The sequence below is a fragment of the Rousettus aegyptiacus genome, unplaced genomic scaffold (assembly GCF_014176215.1).
Source record: "Rousettus aegyptiacus isolate mRouAeg1 unplaced genomic scaffold, mRouAeg1.p scaffold_m13_p_8, whole genome shotgun sequence".
Lineage (NCBI taxonomy): Eukaryota > Metazoa > Chordata > Mammalia > Chiroptera > Pteropodidae > Rousettus > Rousettus aegyptiacus.
This window is the reverse complement of record NW_023416311.1, coordinates 1079446-1096538: the sequence shown is the minus strand read 5'-3', so window position 1 is coordinate 1096538 and position 17093 is coordinate 1079446. Positions and strand designations below refer to the sequence as shown.

Genomic DNA, 17093 nt, shown 5'->3' with positions numbered 1-17093 from the left:
TCCAGGGCGCCGCTCCGGCGGGAGCGAACTCTGCCGTGTGCTCGGCTCCCCTCGCGCTGGAACCTGCCCCTTGTTCTCTGCCCGATGCCTTCGTTCCTGCTCAGGGCCTAGACGGAGTGCCCTCCCTGGGTCGCAGGTCGTCTGCGGAGAGGGAGTCAGGGGTCGAGGTGCCGAGCAACAGCAGGGAACGGGATGAGCACAGGAAGATGGCCAAGCGGCCCGGTCCCAAGGGCGCAGACGGTGACGGTCGCGGTCCACACCGCGGCCGGCCGCACCAAGCAGCCGGGATGTGGAGACGGGGAAGCGAATGTCCACGCCGAGGGTCACGGAGCCGGGGTGAACCGCCCTGTGGGCGTGGGAAGGCGGTGGGCGCCCACCGCGGACCCCGCGGACCCGGCCGCCAGCAGGTGCTCACGGAGGCGGACGAGCAGTGGCGTCTACACCGGGTTGGAAGGAAGTTGAAGCAGGAAGAGGGTTGTAACCCAGGTGGGAAAGACCCGGAGGCTTCGGGGTAAAAAACAGACGGATGCGGCCACGGGGCGTAAATCGCCGGGACCGGAACCAGGGCGGCATCCGTGAGGAAGGGGAGGGGCGCGGAGCAGCCGAGGCCGTTGGCGAGTTTTTAAACAAATCACATTTTTAAAGAGCGACGTATCACGGGGTTCACAGCGAACATTGCAGTTGAAGGACAGATCTCGAGGAGGCTTGCGGCCCCCGTTTCGATCCGTTTCCATCTCTCCGGGGTCTGTGTGCTGAGTCGACACGTGCGGAGTTGCATTTCGTTCTGGGCCTCGTCCCCACAGAAAGCGGACTCCGCGTGCGGCTGGCCGGGCGCTTCCCGGGTTGGGCCGGAGCGCGTCCGGCTGAGCAGCAGACAGGACCGGGGTTGGGGGGCGGGCCAGGCGGCGGGAGAGTAGGTCACCGGGGAACAGTGAGGGAGCAGGAGAGAATATAGATCATACGTTTCCATGGAAACGGTCGGGCTAATTGGGAGCATGTTCCGGACTGGGGATGCGGCGTCAGATCAATCGCGAATGAAAACGGCCGTCCTCCCCGACAGCAAACGGGGGGAGCAGAGCCCCCCAGCACGGGCCCCTCCTCCGCCGCTCCGGCTTCGCCAACCGTGGTTTCGAACCGACGCGGTTTTACGTTCGAACGCCTCCTTTTCCCATTCCGCTGTCTCCTCAGGCAGGCGGATCGGTGCCCGAACGGGGAGAACGCAGCGGGGTGGTCGCTGCCCCCTTCCAAAGGCGGGAGGGGCCGGCCTTTGGGGTGACCTGTTTAGACCTGGCCGTGGCCCAGAAAAACGGGCTCCACGCCCAGTGAGCGTTCGTGGGGTGACCACGGAGCAACTCCAGCGTTTTGCTAAGACCTGTGACAATGGAACGAGGAAGAAGCCGGCGTGGGGGCCACTGAGTTCCAAACGAGTGAGCCCTGTTCCGGAAACTTCCGAAAGAACAGTTTGGAGAGTTTGCTTTCCCGAGCGGGTGACAGGGTTTACCTGGAGGTGACATCTTACCGGGGCAGGGCCCCAGGCAAGCGTGGCCGACTTGGAGAGGGAGGCCTTCTAGAACTTGGGCGGCAGAGCGCACAGATGTGTTATCCATTTATTCTTTAACGTTTTTTTTTTTTTTTTAGTTTAATCCTTTAGAGTTAGTTTAGTTTAGGGTTTTTTTTAGTTTAGTTCTGTCCTTCATTCTCTGTTCTTTCTGATTCCTCGAAGCTTCGACTCCGGCTTGGGCAGCCACGACGCTCCTCAGGCATTCAGCCCATGTGGCTGTCGAGTCGTTGCCGGGGTTCACATCGGGCTCGCGGTGTGGAAACGGGGCAGGTGTGGGCTGACCAGGACGCTTAGTCGAGTGGACCTCGGAGGTGACACCCGAGAGCACCCGACAGAGTGTGCGCACAGCGCAGGGGCAGCTCTCTGGGCAGTAAACGCGATTCCTCGAAGCCGGAAGCGCCGCCCCCATGAACATCTGTCCGGTGCTTAACGCCGGCATCGCCCGCCTTCCGAGCGTCAGGGGGGCTCCTGTGCCGCCGCGTCTGAGCCGCGCCCTCTGCAAAAGCTACGCGGGGGGCTCCGGATGGGGCCTTTGCTCTTCTCCTGCCCGTGGAGGCGCCGCGCGGACGGGGCGGGGGCGGGGGCGGGGGAGGGGAGCAGGGTGCGCCGTGTGGGCGGCGGCCGGTCCCCGAGACGCTCACACCCAGCGAGGCGGAGGCCCGCGCGGCAGTCCCGTCGAGGACACTCATGGGTGACAGACACGAAGCGACCGCGGCCGAGCGCGCAGCCGCGTCCGTCGTCTCTCTGTCCGTCTTCCTGTCTGTCTGTCTGTCTGTCAATCTTCTGTCATCATTCTACTATCTTCCATCTATACCATTTAATTATCATTTATCTACCCATCGCCTGTCGCCTGTCTGCCACCTCTCTCTCTCTGTCATCTACCTATCTGCCGTCCGTCCACATCTATCCATCTGTTCGTCCCCATGCCAGTCCACGTCCCGATGCATTTCCGAGCGCGTGGAGGGCGTTGGGATACTTTGCCCCGAGACTCTTCAGCCGACATGCCGTCGAACCAGAATTCGGTACTCGTTTTTGATCGTTTTTAAGGTAAAATCTACATGCAGCGCCCGAGGGAGGGTGTCAGTCTCTGAGTTTCGAAGGACACCTACTTTAAACCCCAGCGGGGGTGTATACTTATTCATCAAAAACTCGCACTCACAGGCGCGAAGCGCGACTGAGTTTGGCGCGTGCGGTGAGTGCCTGTGGGAGCGGGCGTGGCCCTCGCCGGAGTCTCCTGTGGCAGAGCGACTCTAGCTGTATCTGAAGGACGAGTTAGGTTAACTCCGCAGAGGGGAGGAAGTGTGTGAAAATCCGGGGCATCACCGTTCCTGACCCCGCCCCCCGGGCAGGTGTGGCTGACCCGCGTGGGGCGGGCAGGGCGCCTGAGCCCCTTCGCTAGTTAGGGTGGGTCCAGCTGCTGCAACCAGGGGGCCCCCTCCCCCAACTCACACGGGCTCAGATGCCGGAGAAGCTGCGTTTCCATTCATGTAACAGGGAGATGGGTGTTCCTGGCCTCGCCCACGCCTGCCATATGGCAGACGAGGGACCCAGGTTCCTTCCGCCTTATGCGGCTGCATTAGCCCCCACGGCTTTGTTTTTGTCTGTACTCAGAGGGCAGCGGGGGGTGGGGGGAACGGGGAGAGTATGGACCTCGGAGGTGACACCCGGGAGCACCCGACAGAGTGTGCGCACAGCGCGGGGAAGTGGCTTGGAGGTGGCGCCTGACGCTTCCGCCCACACCGCGTTGCAGAGGGCGCAGTCGCCTGGCCGCACCTTGGTGCGCGTTGCAGAGGGCGTAGTGACCTGGCCGCACCTCGGTGCGAGGGGCTGGGGGCCCCCTCGGGGGGAAGCCGGTGGTCTCAGCCCTGCTTGCTGCTTTTCAGCTCTGCTTGGAATTTTTCTCGGGGACACAGAAGACCTTCTGCCGCCTCGCGCTCGAACGCCCGGTTTTCCGGGCCCCGCGGACGGAAGCCTCGCACCCCGCTTCTCGGCCCCGCTTCCTCGTGACCCCGCTGCGGTGCGTGGCAGGTGTGGGTGCGCGTGTCCCTTCCCTAAGCACGGCGTGCGCCAGGAATAAATCATGTGGGCAGAAGTCGGCAGCGTCTGAAATGGAGAGGCCCACGTGGAGACGGCCCTGAGAAACCCAGGGCCCGGGCGTCTACCCCGATTGCTTCCGAAAGCAGCCCCCAGGCCTGTTGCATTTAAAATGGTCTCACGCCAGAAGCCTAAGGCTTCTGCCCCACGCTTGACTGTCTCCGAGGGACGCCCAGGAGCCCCCCACCAGCCCCCCCAGGCACTGAGCATTTGCATGTTGCTCTCCAAGGTGCTGGCATTTAGCTCAAACCTCGGGATGCCGCAGGAGCGAGTCCCTGCCGAGCGTTAGTTATTCACGCACCTGTTTACTCTTCGCTCTGTACTTATCTCCTTCACGCTATTGTAGGTATTTTCTTCAAATGGATTTAGTTCACTTCCTTTTCTACTCCTTAGCATTTGCTCTAAGCGATAATATATGCGAAGCCACAGGCTCAGTAGACCAGTTATATATTTATTTTTCATATGTTTTAGGAGAATTTATTAAGCAGAATTTTGTCTTTGTGCTGCTGATGGCGCAGGTCCTTCTTTTTTTTTTTTTTTTAAAGACGGTCTTCAGATCTCCCGCTCACAATGACAGGTTGGCACTTCCCCTGCGATCACGTTTCTGAGACCATGAAGCCTTTTCCTTCGTTTTTTTGGTTCCTACCTGGAAGGTATAGAAGGGCTCCGATGTCCCCTATAGTCTTTCTTTCAGTTGAGGATGCTCAACGGTTCCCGTATCCTTAAAAATCTTGACCCTCCCTTCTCCATCCCGTATTCACTGAATACATCCAGGGATTCCAACTGCTCCTTTGAGATTTTCTGCCCCCACTTCCGCCCACCCGCCCTGGCCAGGCCTCGCCCTTCCGCACTACGACCTCTGCCCTCAGTGCCTGGCTCCCAGCGGGGACTGGCGAACGCCGAGCTCCCAAGCCTCCAGATGCGAGCGTGAGGCGTGCTGGCTGCTCACGGCCGCGGAGGGGCGGCCTGAGGGAGAGGGATCGGGACTGGGGGTGGGCGCCGTGTACCATATCGGGAGCGAGTCGCCGCTTTTGTGATAACTGCCTGCCGACGGGCGTGATTCAGGATTCGTCCACGTAAGGAGTATTTATTAAGCGTCTGCTATGTGCCAAGTGCAGAGGACAGGGCTATGAATGGCACACGAAAGTCTCTGCCCTCATGGAGTGTGTGGTGGTCGTGACGACGATCCCACCCGACACTCTGAGCCCTCCCTGTGCACCAGGCTGTGCTGCGAGCGCTTTATAAGTATCAACTGACACTTACGCTACAACGTAGCTGTTTATAGGTGTCGGCTTACGCTACAATGTAGCTGCCACTATTCCCATTTCACGGATGACAAAACAGGATGCAGAAAGTGGAAATAACTCGCTCAAATCACAGCGCTGGTTAGTGGCATGCACCCGACCAGGTTTGGTTGAGATAAGAGTGATCTTGGGTTCTTGACTGCAGACGCTTGTCACGTGTAGTCCCTGGTGGTCACCTCACCAGGCCACAAAGTACGTAGGCAGGCGAACCATCTGCCCTCTTATTTTCTCATTATTTTCTCATCTTCTCCTCCCTCCATCGTCTCTCTAAGTGCTAGGCAGAGTTCGCATGCCTTGTCTTGTCCTCTGAGCGAGCCTCTGCCATTACGCAAACCGCATGGCCACAGCGACGATGGCCCCAGACTTCCTGCCTTCCCTCGTGCCCCGGAGCCCGCCGATCACCTGTTGCTCACTGGAACTGCCAGCCATCAGCAGGCATTCCCGAGAGAGCTCAAGACAATGGACCTCGGTCCCGGGGCCTCCGCCCTCCCGCCTCCCCTGCGGACTTGGGCACCTAGGACCCGCCAAGTCTCGGAGGCGTCTCCGACGTGTGCGGTTCCTTTCCTCGAATGCTCCCCAGCTCTGGCCCCCTCCCCACCCTCCCCCACTCCGCTCACCCACCCCCCTTGCCTCCGATGCTTGGTGAACTCCTACTAACTAATCACCAGGGACCGGGCCGTGGGGTTCCATGTGCCACGTCACGTTAATTGTCACCGCAGCCCTGAGAGGTAGTCCTCCGTGGGAATCGTAAGGCGGCGAGGCTGAGCAACAGGCCCAGGGCCACTCGGCCCAGGAGAGGCGGGGCCAGGACTCGAAACCGGGTCCCGTGGTTCCGGTCCCCTCTCTGTGCTCACGGCAAGCACTGTTCCCCACTCCGGGATCCGCTCGTCTCCACCAGACGCCTCGTCTTGTCTTTTCCGAAACAGCGGTTCCGAGACCACCACAAAGCTGTGCCTTTGTGTCTGGGTCTCTCCTTCCACGACGAGAAAAAGAGGAAAGTTACGTCTCGTGACGGTGCTGGCGTGAGGATGAACATGTGACCGTGATGTGCTGAGGCATTTTCTTCATCCCGGAAGCTCATTTTCTCTCTTACACGCTTACGAGCTTTAAGAACGCGTCTCAGTTTTCAAAGGACGAGAGTCCATCTTCCCCGGCAAAATTCACTCTGTCGAGGAAAATGGAAAAAATGAAGATGGTCTCGTGAGCCCCATGAAGGTTGCAGGCCTCGGCCCGGTTGCCATCACCAGCACCCCGATTGCACGTCCATCGGCACCTGCCACGCTCGTCCCCCCGAAAGCCACCTGGTTGCTCCTGCGACCTCGGCTTCGGGCGCGAGAGCCGGCCGGAGCCCCGAGCCCCGGATGGCAGCGTCTCCACTGGGACCGAGCACCGCGCTCAGTCACACACACGGACTTTGCCTGAGGCGGTTTAGCCCAGGGTCCCGGCTCGGCCGTCTCTGCGGCCGCCCATGGCGGGAGTCTGTCTGAGCGTCCGTCCCACCAGCGGCGTGGATTCACACACGTGTGCATGGCCTGGAAGCACGTGCCTGCCGTGACCCGGCTCTGCTGTCTGCTTGCACCTGCATGCCGAGTGTTGTGACCCGTGTTTTCATCTAGCCGGCTTGAAGGCCGCGTCCACCACCACGTGACTCTGCCCTGCCCACGTCCACGCCGTCGACTCCCCGTCAGCGGCTTCTCCCCGCTGCAGCACGCCTCAGTTTCCCCTGGGGTCCTTCTTCACTTCGCAAGTCTGCCCGGCCCCTTGTCTGAAACGAGGCTTCGGGAGCCGCAGGTCACGCTCGAGGGCCGATGGTCAGCCTGCCGCGAGAGGCAGGTGTGGACGCGTCCCCCAGACCACAGGGCTTCCTATTTGGTCGCGTGACCCAGCAAGGACAAAACATGATCGCCCGTGCGTGCGGGCATTATATGCTTAGAAAATTTGACCCAAAGTTGGAACAGTAACCGTGCACTTTGGAGACTTAAATTAGGGCCTTCTAGGTCACCTAGGACATGTTAGGGTGTCTTCCTGTCTGCTGAAAGTGCAGGGAGCCCCAAAGGGTGACGAACTCCAGCTGTGACGAACACGGTGTCCTGAGTTCCTCCCGTGTGCTCGACCAGTGAATGCCCACAGGGGCCTGTGAGCGGGCGGCTCCCACACGCCACACGCCACACACCACACGCCACGCCTGCACCCTGGGCTTCTGGTGCCCGGGGCTGGTGGCTTGAGGGGACTCTTCACCCCTGACCGAGTCTTGAGGAGCATGTTGGCACATCTCCATGCCAGGGAAGACCGGTCTGTGAGCGCCTGCGACCAGGGTCCCCTCCGCGTGCAGGTGGTCGGCTGGTTCCGCGGGGGTCCCGTGTGCACCGAGCACGTGGCTCCCGCTGGGAGCCTCCTCTCCCCTCCCCAGGCAGGCTCGCGCCCAGCCCGCCTCTGGGCGCGGGCGGCACGGCCTGGCCCGCGGTCCCGGGCTCCGCAGGAGCACCGCCCAGAGCGCCGCCTGGAGCACCGTCCCCAGACAGTCTGGTCCATGCTCTGCCCGGTTTGCTCTCGTGCCCTCCCACCCAGAGAGCCCGGGAGAGCCCGGGAGAGCCCGGGAGAGCAGCACAGCACCCACGGAACCCCCGAGGCCACCCGTCGAGCTCTCCGTGGTTGCGCTTTCTCCCTGACGGGGCGGCCTGACCGAGGCCGCTCCACGGATCCGGGGCCTGGACGCGTGAGGCCACCTCGCGACTGCACCCGCCGCGGCGTTGGCAATGCCAGTTAGCCCTGGGCGCGCCCTTCTCCGCCTGTCAAGGTCGTGGCCTCCCTCCTACTCGGAAGAGCTTGTCACTGAGGCCAGCCTTCTCTTTGTAACCCGGCCGTGCCCGAGTTTCTCCCCAAACCCCACTGCTGAGTGGCCGACTGCCCCAGGAAGGGCCGGGGGTGTGGGGGGAGGCGTTCGCCTGGTGCCCAGCCCCCGAGCACAGTGCCTTCCCGATGCACTCTGGCCAGCCCCACTGCGCAGCCTCCCCCGGGGCCGGCCAGGCATTTAGAAGATTCTGATTTAATTGGTCTGGACCGTGGCCCGAGCGCCAGCTTCTCAAACCTCCGCAGGGAATTCTAATGTGCAGCCTGCAGGAGCTCTGAGCAGGCGGGGCGGGCGGAGGAGCGTGTGGGGGAGGGGCGCCGGGCCCACCCTGAGATGCAGGGTGTGTGGGGGTCTGGTCTTAGCAGCCCCATGTGCATGGCCCTGTCTTTGGAGGGACCTGAGAGGAGGGGCCCTCAGACCAGGGGCGCACTCGCCTGGCCTGGCCACCAGCCCGCCCCGCGGTGTGCTGGGCGGGGCGGGGTGGGCAACGTGTCCCGGGGCCCTCTGGGGGCCCACAGTGGGCACAGCTGGCTCTAGCGTGCGCCTCTGTCTCCCATGCTGGCTTCAGCTCACGGCACCTCTGCTCCCCTGTGTTTGGGGCCCCTCTGAGCCCCAGATGTCGTTGGGTCTGTCTCTGTCCCTCAGACGCGGCGTCTGAGGTCAGCGAGCGGGACACCTCCCGGCCCCTGCGTGCAGCTGGGCTTGGGGGCCTGCGGTGCTCGGTGACGTGGGTCCCCTCGGTCCCCTCCCTGCCCTCCGGCCCCTGAAGCACCGCGTGTTCCGCACCCCGCACAGGTTTCTTTCAGACCTAAGTTCCAGGGAAAGTTTGTTCTCCTCGGAAAATGACTTCCTCATAGAAAACGGGGCCTTCATCACGTTCCCCAGGTCTCTGCGTGCTGGGGCCTCCCGGAAGCTGAGAGCGCGTGTGTGCACGCGTGTGCACGTGTGTGCACGCGTGCACACACACCCCTTCACGACGTGCGCGTGCACACGTGCACGTGGGTCTATGCAGTCACCTCGCCGGCTCTCTCGAGGCCTGACCTTCGCCCTGACACCGCCTGTGTGCTCCGCATCGGCTCCGTGACGTCGGGGCTGCTCGGAGCCGCGGGCGAGTTCAAGCCCTGGGAGCCGAGCCACCGAAGGGCTTTGGGGACCCGGCTCTGAGCGGCTCCCCCCACGCGGGTCTCTTCAGTCATGCAGCAGAGGTTTGTCGAGCGTCCAGGTGTCGGGGAGACGGCAGGTGAACCCGTCAGATGGAAAAGCCATCCTCGGGGAGCCCACATCGCTAAGGCGGGAAGGCAATGAACAGACGGGCATCATGCCAGGTTGCCGAGCTCTGTGACAAAGGGCAAAGCGGAGGGACGAGTGGGGGGCAGCTTCAGAGGGGGGGCCGGGCTGGTCTCTCTGGGCGGGGGCCGCCCGCCCAGGCCCCCGGGGCCACACGGTGCAGGCGAGGTGGCCGCAGAGGCCAGGCGGGGGCAACAGGGCCACACGCCAGGCCACGCCAGGGGCTGCCAGCCTGCCGGACGCTGCAGACGCCCGGCCCGCGGCCCCCGCCCCCCACCCCCCGCTCAGGCCACGGGGCGCAGCTCGGCCCACGCTGGCGTCTCGGACTTCCGGTCCCAGAGCCGAGGGGGACCCGACGTCTGTGGCTTCTCGCCGCCCGGCCTCCGGCTCTCGGGAGCCGGGGATTCGCCGCCTGGTCTCCGGCTCTCGCTTACGGGAGCCCCACGGGACAGGCTGCCACCCCGGGCTCTGCGCGCCCGTCTCTTGTCCCCGCGCCGTGCACGCCGCATCCCGCACGGTCCCCTCAGCACCCCCGAAGCTCGGTGTCGTGGGGTCCCCGTTTCCCAGATGAGAAGGTCGGGCTGGGAGAGGCGAGTGGCTTCCCGCGGGCATGGCCCCCGGTCACCTCGGCCTGACGTCCGTGCCCTGGCCGGCTCCCCGCGCTGCCCCGTGGTCAGCGGCCGCGGCTCCAGGCACGCGGCCCCGCCCGGCCCCCCCCCCCCGCCGGCCGGGCAGCCGGAACCCCCGGGTCTGCCGCCCCCCATCTTGTCTGCTGTCCCCGGAGCTGACCATCACCTCCCTCCCGGGAGACGCTCGGGCGGCAGGTGCAGCTCGGAGTTTGATAAGCCCGTCGCCTCAGCACGTCCTTCCCATCTGTCTGGATCGTCGCCCCGGAGACGAGGGGACAGCTGAACAAACAGCCCCCCCCCCGGTCCCCCGGTCCCCATCCATGCTGGTGCCGCCGGAGGAGGAAGCTCGGAACCTGCAGGCGACGGCGATCGGAGGCCGTTCCCGCAGGGAGCCGCACGCTGGGACGCGGCCGTCACCGCGGCCGGGGCTGTGGCTGTTGGTCCGCCCTTCTTCCCCCCCTGCGCCGATGCTTCGGGGCCCGAGGGGGGCAGTAGGATCTTCTCCAGACACCTGGTCTTGGGGACGGGGCCACGTCCTGCCTGGCGCCCGGCACAGCCGCCCCGGGAGACTGAGGACCGAGCGGGTGAGCCGGTGTCGTGACGGGCTCGGCCCAGGCTCACGGCGACATGCGGGCGCACGGCGTGGGTGTGGTGCTCACGATGCCCGTGGCGCTCGGCGCCGAAGGGCGTGGACTCGGGCGACAGGGGCCCGAGGGTGTCGCTTCCCCGCAGAGCGCCTTGGGGCGAGGCGCCTCGCTTCTCCGGCACCCCCGGCTTCGCCGTCTGTGAGGCGGCGGTGCGCGCCTGAGGGGGGACCAGTGAGCAGACGCAGTGTGGGTGACAGGTGGGGAATGGGGTCCGCCTCGTACACCCCACGTCCGACACCCTCCTCCCGCAGGGGCCCAGGGGCGTCTGCCGTGCGCTGGGCCCCGCTGCAGCGTTCGGGGCCACACAGGGAGCGAGCCGGCCAGAGACACGTGCCCTCGTGGGGTTTATACCACAATCTTGTCGTCAGGACCTCGATCCATGTCCCGGGGGGTCGGGGCGTGGTCGCCCCCCGGCCTCCTCCGTGCCCGGGTCCCGCGCGCCCCGACGTGAGGCCTGCGGTGACGTCGTCTGTCGGTTCAGTGCCGGGGGGCAGGGCGGGGACCGGCCGAGGCCGGACGGGGGCTCGCGCGACCGCGGCCTACTGTCTCCCCCAGGTCATGCTCTCGGAGCGGAAGGGCACGGACGAGCTGTACGCCGTCAAGATCCTGAAGAAGGACGTGGTGATCCAGGACGACGACGTGGAGTGCACGATGGTGGAGAAGCGCGTGCTCGCGCTGCCCGGGAAGCCGCCCTTCCTCACACAGCTGCACTCCTGCTTCCAGACCATGGTGAGGGGCGCCGGGGCCCGGGCCCTCAGGCCGGGGCGGGCGGGCGGGCGGGCGGGGGGCCCGGGGAGGCGGCGAGGAGCCCCGAGGGGACCGCTCCTCCCCGAGGCAGGTGCCGTTCCCTAAAGATAAAGGCATCAGGAAATCGGTTTTATCGCCAGCACGCAGGGCCCTTCTCTGACAGCAGGAGGTGGCTCGGGGACAGGAGCGCTGGCCTTTCGGGCTCACACGCGGAGGCGGGGTAGCAGGACTTGCAGGCGGGACCGAGGGCGGCTCGCATCCCACACCCTTGGCGGGCAGCCGGCGGCCCTGCAGCCCCTCGGGCCGGCTGCTCCCTCAGGGACGCAGCCTGGGCGCCACGTCCTCGGCAGGGGCTGGCGTGCCTGGCGCTGTGGCCCCGAGGAGGGGGGAGGCGGCATTTGCACGCCACCCGCCGTTGACTGCCGCCGCCTCTGTCTGCATGAGCCATCCCTCTAGGCGAGCTCTTCCTGGCCCCCGCTCAAATCAGACCATGGCCTCCAGGGCTGAGGACAAGGAGGCCGGAGCTGCAGTGCAAAGGGGCGCAGAGCCGTTCTTGCCTTTGGGGCTCCTAAGGCCCAGCCGCTTAGCACTTAGCGATGCTCTGGGGGGCTCTGCCCGGCTGTCGCCCCACGCACTGACCTTAGAGCCCAGCCCCGCACGAGACGGGCCACTGGACCTTCCTCTGTCCTCAGCATCGCCGAGTCCCACCCTCACTGAGTCAGACCGAACACTCCCCACCTAGAAAGACCAAGGACTGGACTCGGGTGGTTTCCTCGGTTGGACACACCAGGCACCCAGCTGCCCCACGTGGACGGGGCGGGCGGGGCGGGAACGCGGCTTCTCTCCTGCAGTAAGTGGCCTCGTGATGCGTCCAGGGAACCGAGAGCCCCGGGTTCGGACCCCGGCTCTGTTGCGCACTTGGCATGGCCTCGGGCGAGTCCCAGACTCTTCCAGGCCTCGGTTTCTCCCTGTGAAGTGGAGGTGGTGATCGTAGCCGCAGCGGGGCTGTCCTGGGGAGGACCGAGGCTCCTCGCGGGCAGCGTGTGACGGTGGCGAGGCCGTCACACGCGGCCTCTGTGCCCCGCGGGCCCTGCTGGCTGGCGGCCGGACTCGGAGGCCGATCCCTGTGGCAGGAGCATAGGCGGGGGCTGGACTTTCATCCAAAGGCACCGGAGTCGCGCCCATAAGCCATGTGACAACCCGTGACGATTCGTGATGGGTCTCACCTCACCCGCATCTCACGGATGAAAGGACCGAGGCCACGCGGCTCGTCCCCGGGCAGCCCGGCTCCAGGGGGCCGTGCATTAGCCGCTACCGTGAGCATTTCTGAGGGTGCTGAGTGCAAATCACCCAGTTTCCACTCACTGGACAGCCCAGAGCGGGACCCCCAGGGGCCAGCCTGCCTCCAGCATGCCCTGTAGGTAGAGGTGGACGGGACTCTCCAGCCTCAGGGGCCACCCTGGCCCGGCCTTCTAGCTTAAGGTATGTCCACTTCCATTGCCACGTGCCGTTTCCCCAAGAACTCTATAAGCAACGACTGTTCGCACTTGTGCACCAAGGGCGCGGGCCCTCGGACACGTGGAGCTGGGCTCGGGTTACGCCGTCGCCAAGTGGCAGGTGCCCTGACGCCCCTTCGGGTGCCCTTCCTGCCGGGGAAGAGCCACCTGCCTTCCACACGAGGACAGCGCGGTGGCCAGGACGACCTCACGGCGGGAGAGGCTCTGAGCGTAGGGGGCGTGCGCAGCGAGCCGTTGCTGGCCAGGCTCGGCCGAGCAGGAGGGCGACACCCCCCTCGGGGAAGTCCCGTGGGCGCCTGGCTCCCACGCGTCTTCAAGGGTGGCGGTCCCCTGTCCCCCCGAGGACCAGGCAGCCAAAGCCGGTGTCCCTGAGAGTCAGGTCGTTCCTGGCGGCCCGCAGAGGGTGCCGGTGCTCACCGACTCTGTGAGCGGACGCGTATCTGTTTCCGTGAGTGTGTCGGGGCACAGCTGTGTCACCGTGAGGGGCGCGTCGGTGAACAAAAGAGACGAAGTCCCCGCTCCCTTGGAATCTGTGCAAATGAGGGAGACAGACGGTAAACAGCAAAAACGGCAAAAAACGCAGGGGTTGGAGACGGAGAGACGGGGCAGGGAGATGCCATTTCTGACGGGGATCTGATTGGGGTGACATTTGAGCAGAGGCCAGAGCGAGTGGGGATCCGGGGGCCCCCCGTTCCCGGCAGCGGGGCCAAGCGTGCGTGCCCGAGGCGGGGCGCGCTCGGGGTGTCCGAGAAGCTGCCCCGAGGCCACTGCGGTCCTATTGGGTTGTCATTTTCTATCTTGTGACCCAGAATCCCTTTATGAATCAGCCACCTTTAAAAAAAAAAATGACAAATCTGGTATAACACGCTGCAAATTGGATGTGTTTGCTTGCCAGAGACTTAGAATTTTGAAGATAAAGGATCCATAATAGGATCAAAAAAAAAAAAATCCAGAAGGTGGTCCACAAAGATAGACGGGAACAAGACACCCACCGGTACACAAAACAGCCCTGTCGTTCTTGAAACGATGCAAGTTTAGTTTCTCAAAACTTATTTAGAGACGCAGTTACATCAGACGTATTCTTAGACAATGGGGTTAAATAATCTCTGAAAGATATTCGCGGCCCAGCGTCGAACGGAAAATGTAAGGTATTAAATTCTATTTAAGAGAGATTGTTCGCGATGTGCCCAGTTTGAACGCGTACATAGAAAAGACCAGTCGGAACACCGACTCGATGCAGGGAGGGGCTCGTGGGCAATGGTCTTCATTTTGGAATTTAGGTGATTTCGGAAGTGTCTAAGAAAGAGCAGTTTGCAGAGTATCGAACGTGCCCTGAGGCTGCAAATGTCAAGGCCCAAATGGACGTGAAAGCCATCAGAAGGGGTTTGAATGTTTAGAGACTGGCTCGTTGGAGGAACGGGTCTTGGCCGAAGGGGGTTCAGGTGCGTGGTTCTTGATGCACGAAGGACTGAGTGCGACAGCCTCCATCAGATAAATCTGGGTTCGTCCCACCCCCAGAAAGTCACTGAACAGCTCCGAACGTGGGTTTCATCGTCTTTAAAGTAGCTATAATGCGTGAGGATTAAACACAGTGCCTAAGAAACAGCCCTCGGAGGCCACCTGCGTGGCCGGAGCTGGGCTGGGGGTACAGCCCGTCACGCGGGCACAGAAGGGTTACGCTCTTCCCGGGGACGAGCTCGTCAGCTGGGGACGTTCGCGTGGCTCCCCGACTGCCCGTGGGCACAGCCGCTTGAGGCTCCTCAGCAAAACATCTATTTTAAATGTTTTCAATTGAACATATGCACTTCTTCTTCTTCTTCTTCTACTTTTTTTTTTTTTTTAAATAGAATTAGATTTCATGAGTCATTGAAGGACCAGAGTTACTTCCTCCCCAAATTCGCTCTGGTGGCCCAGCGAGAACTCGGCCGCAAGGCATGCTGGGAGGGGGGACCGGCCCGGAATGCGGGAGGGGGCCGGGGGTGGCGGTGCGTGCAGACGTGGCCCCCGGCCGCGTGGCCGCGGGGTGCCCGGAGTGTCCGGGGAGTCTCGGTGACTGAGGAGCGCCCCACGTGGGCGGCGGTATCCAAGGCTACGGTGTGGTGCGCGGCTCTGGCCGCGGGAAGCACGGGTCCTCGTCTCCGGCGGCAGCGGCCGGGTCGCCGGGTCGCGAGAAGCACAGCGCCCGCTCCTCCAAACGGGCTCGTGCGTAAGGAGGAAAACGGGGTTCTACCGGCAGGGAGCAGCCCAGAGGCGGAGAAGCACCCGCGCCTCGCGAGGGCCTGGGGTCCGCAGGTTCCGCGCTTTCTAGAGCCGACGCGTCTCTCTCTGCCTGTTCCTGTGTTTCTGCTCCCCTCATGTGGCTTCCTGGGCCCCCTGCAGGGCGCCTGTCCACCCGGTGCCCGGGCTCATGGTCGTAGCACGGAGAACCTCACTGCTCAGCACGGGTCACGTGTTTTGCCCTTGGCCCGGTCGGTCAGCCGCTCGCGGGCTGCCGCGCTGGGAGCCTTCGCGGGGTCCGGTAGCTGTAGGGAGGGAAGAGCAGGAGCTCGGGTCAGCGGGAAGACGTCGTCTCGGTCCAAGGAGACGGGGTTGGAGCAGGACAGACGCGGCTTGGTGAAGGACAGGCGGGGGGCAGAGCACACCGGGCAGGTGTCAGGGCTGCGGGCGGCCAAAGCGGGTCCGCCATCTGGGGTGCAGCAAAGGACCCGGGGTGCAGCCGGGGCACGTGGCGCTGGGGCAGGTGGGCAGAGACGCGGCCGGTCCGTGCCGCCTTCGCCCCGGCATTCAGCGGCCGAAGGGCCGTGGAAGTCTGGGGACGCGAGACGGCCCCCGCCCTGGAGAACGTAGCTCCCTCCGGGGACAGGAAGGCTTAGAAGGCGGAGAAAAAAGTTAGAGGGGCAGCAGCTGCTTGGCCTGAGGGAGACCCCAGGCCGCAGGACCCGGGGGCCGGAGAAGCCGTGCGGGCTGCGTGTCCGTGGCCGGACGCCTCGCCGCGTGAGCGAGGCTCTGTGAGTTCGCGTGGACTTGACGTGTGCCTTCTGATGCGTGTTCGCCCTGGGACGGGCAGGGGAGGTGCCGGTCTCCGATGCGAGGTTTCAGAGCGAGCGAGCCATGTCACCGGGACTCGAACCCGGGACTAGCTCGTGCCAGCCGCGGCACCGCACGGGTCCTTGAGAGGAACAGGCAGGTGTGAGCACGAAGAGGAGCCACTCACAGGCAGACGCCCCCACCGGCCGGGTGGGAGGGTCCCTGAAGATCATTAGGGGAGCACCGCACCTCACCTTCGAGCGCGGCACGTGCTCTCGAAATCGACAGTGGCTTATCGAACGCGGCGGGTGCCCCGGCATCTCGCGAGCACCCTGTCATGTCCCACGCTCGGCTGTCTTGGAGGAAGAGCCATCATCTCTCTGAATCCTGGGACCCTCGGGTGGATCGCGCACACGCCGCCCACTGGCGCTCACACTCCGGGTTTGGGAAATTCTGTCCAACCGTTTTGCACGCTGCAGTGACAGACAGACAAATAAAATGTAATTTTTATCCACCTGCTGGTCGAATACGGGGAGATCGAGGAGAAAGGAAATTGAATATTAACCGAAGTCATTTCACGCTCGGGAGGAGGCCGGGGCAGCGGGAAACGACAATTTGAATAAAAACAACAATGACAATTTGACACCGAAAGTCGAGCAGACCGGCCAGTTCGGGAGAGAAACGTGGCGAGCTCGCCTTTCTGAGCGTTTAATTGGACTTGACAGTGGACACCCACGTGGAGACACCCCGCAGCCGGCTGGAGCCCGGGGGGGGGGGGGGGAGATGGGAGCTGGAGTTTCGAGCTGTGACAAGCGTCTTCGGGAAACTCAGCGCGCAGAAGGACGCCAAGCCCGGTTTCAAGTGGACACCCAGTTAACGCTGTTCGATGCTTCACGCGGCTTGCCGAACTGTGTGTGACTGCTGTGTGCGACTCGGAGAGGGGTCTCTGAGGTCCCGACGTGATATTCTGGGGGGCGTGGGGAGCGAGTCAGATGTCAGGCCGCGGCGGGCAGAGGGGCCTGTCCCCAGGCGGGGCCGCGAGGCTCTTCGGGCCTCGCGGGCGGTCCTTTCTCACGGCCTGCTTCAGACGACAGCTCGGGCGGGCCGTGTGTGTTTTCCCCAAGGCCCGAGGCCCCGCTGTGTCTCATGACCATCTGCCCCTTTAAAACTCCTCCGTGACATGCAGGAATAAACGCTCGCCGTTCCAGAATTCGCTTCTCTGCGTCCGAGGTCTCTGGCCGTGTGTTCCCGGCGAGGATGCCCCTTCCTTTCAAGTGAGGGGGAACTCGACACCGGCACTTGGCGCTTGTCTTACAAACAAGTCCTGTTGGGGGCCGATGCGCCCCCAGCCAGAGCGGGTGCAGCATGGGGCTCACGGACGCCAGGTGTGTGGGTGTTTTATTCGGAGACCACGAATTTCCATCATCTA

At 63.8% G+C, this 17093-nt stretch overlaps 1 protein-coding gene across 2 annotated transcripts in view; it reads left to right on the top strand.

The window, feature by feature from the left end:
- Nucleotides 1–17093, top strand: part of PRKCB (protein kinase C beta) — a 193083-nt gene that overhangs the window by 143332 nt on the left and 32658 nt on the right. For both annotated transcript variants that reach the window (XM_016155513.2, XM_016155512.2), the window contains exon 10: nucleotides 10929–11102. In XM_016155513.2, the coding sequence (XP_016010999.1) occupies nucleotides 10929–11102 (174 nt within the window). The remainder of the gene's footprint in view (nucleotides 1–10928; nucleotides 11103–17093) is intronic.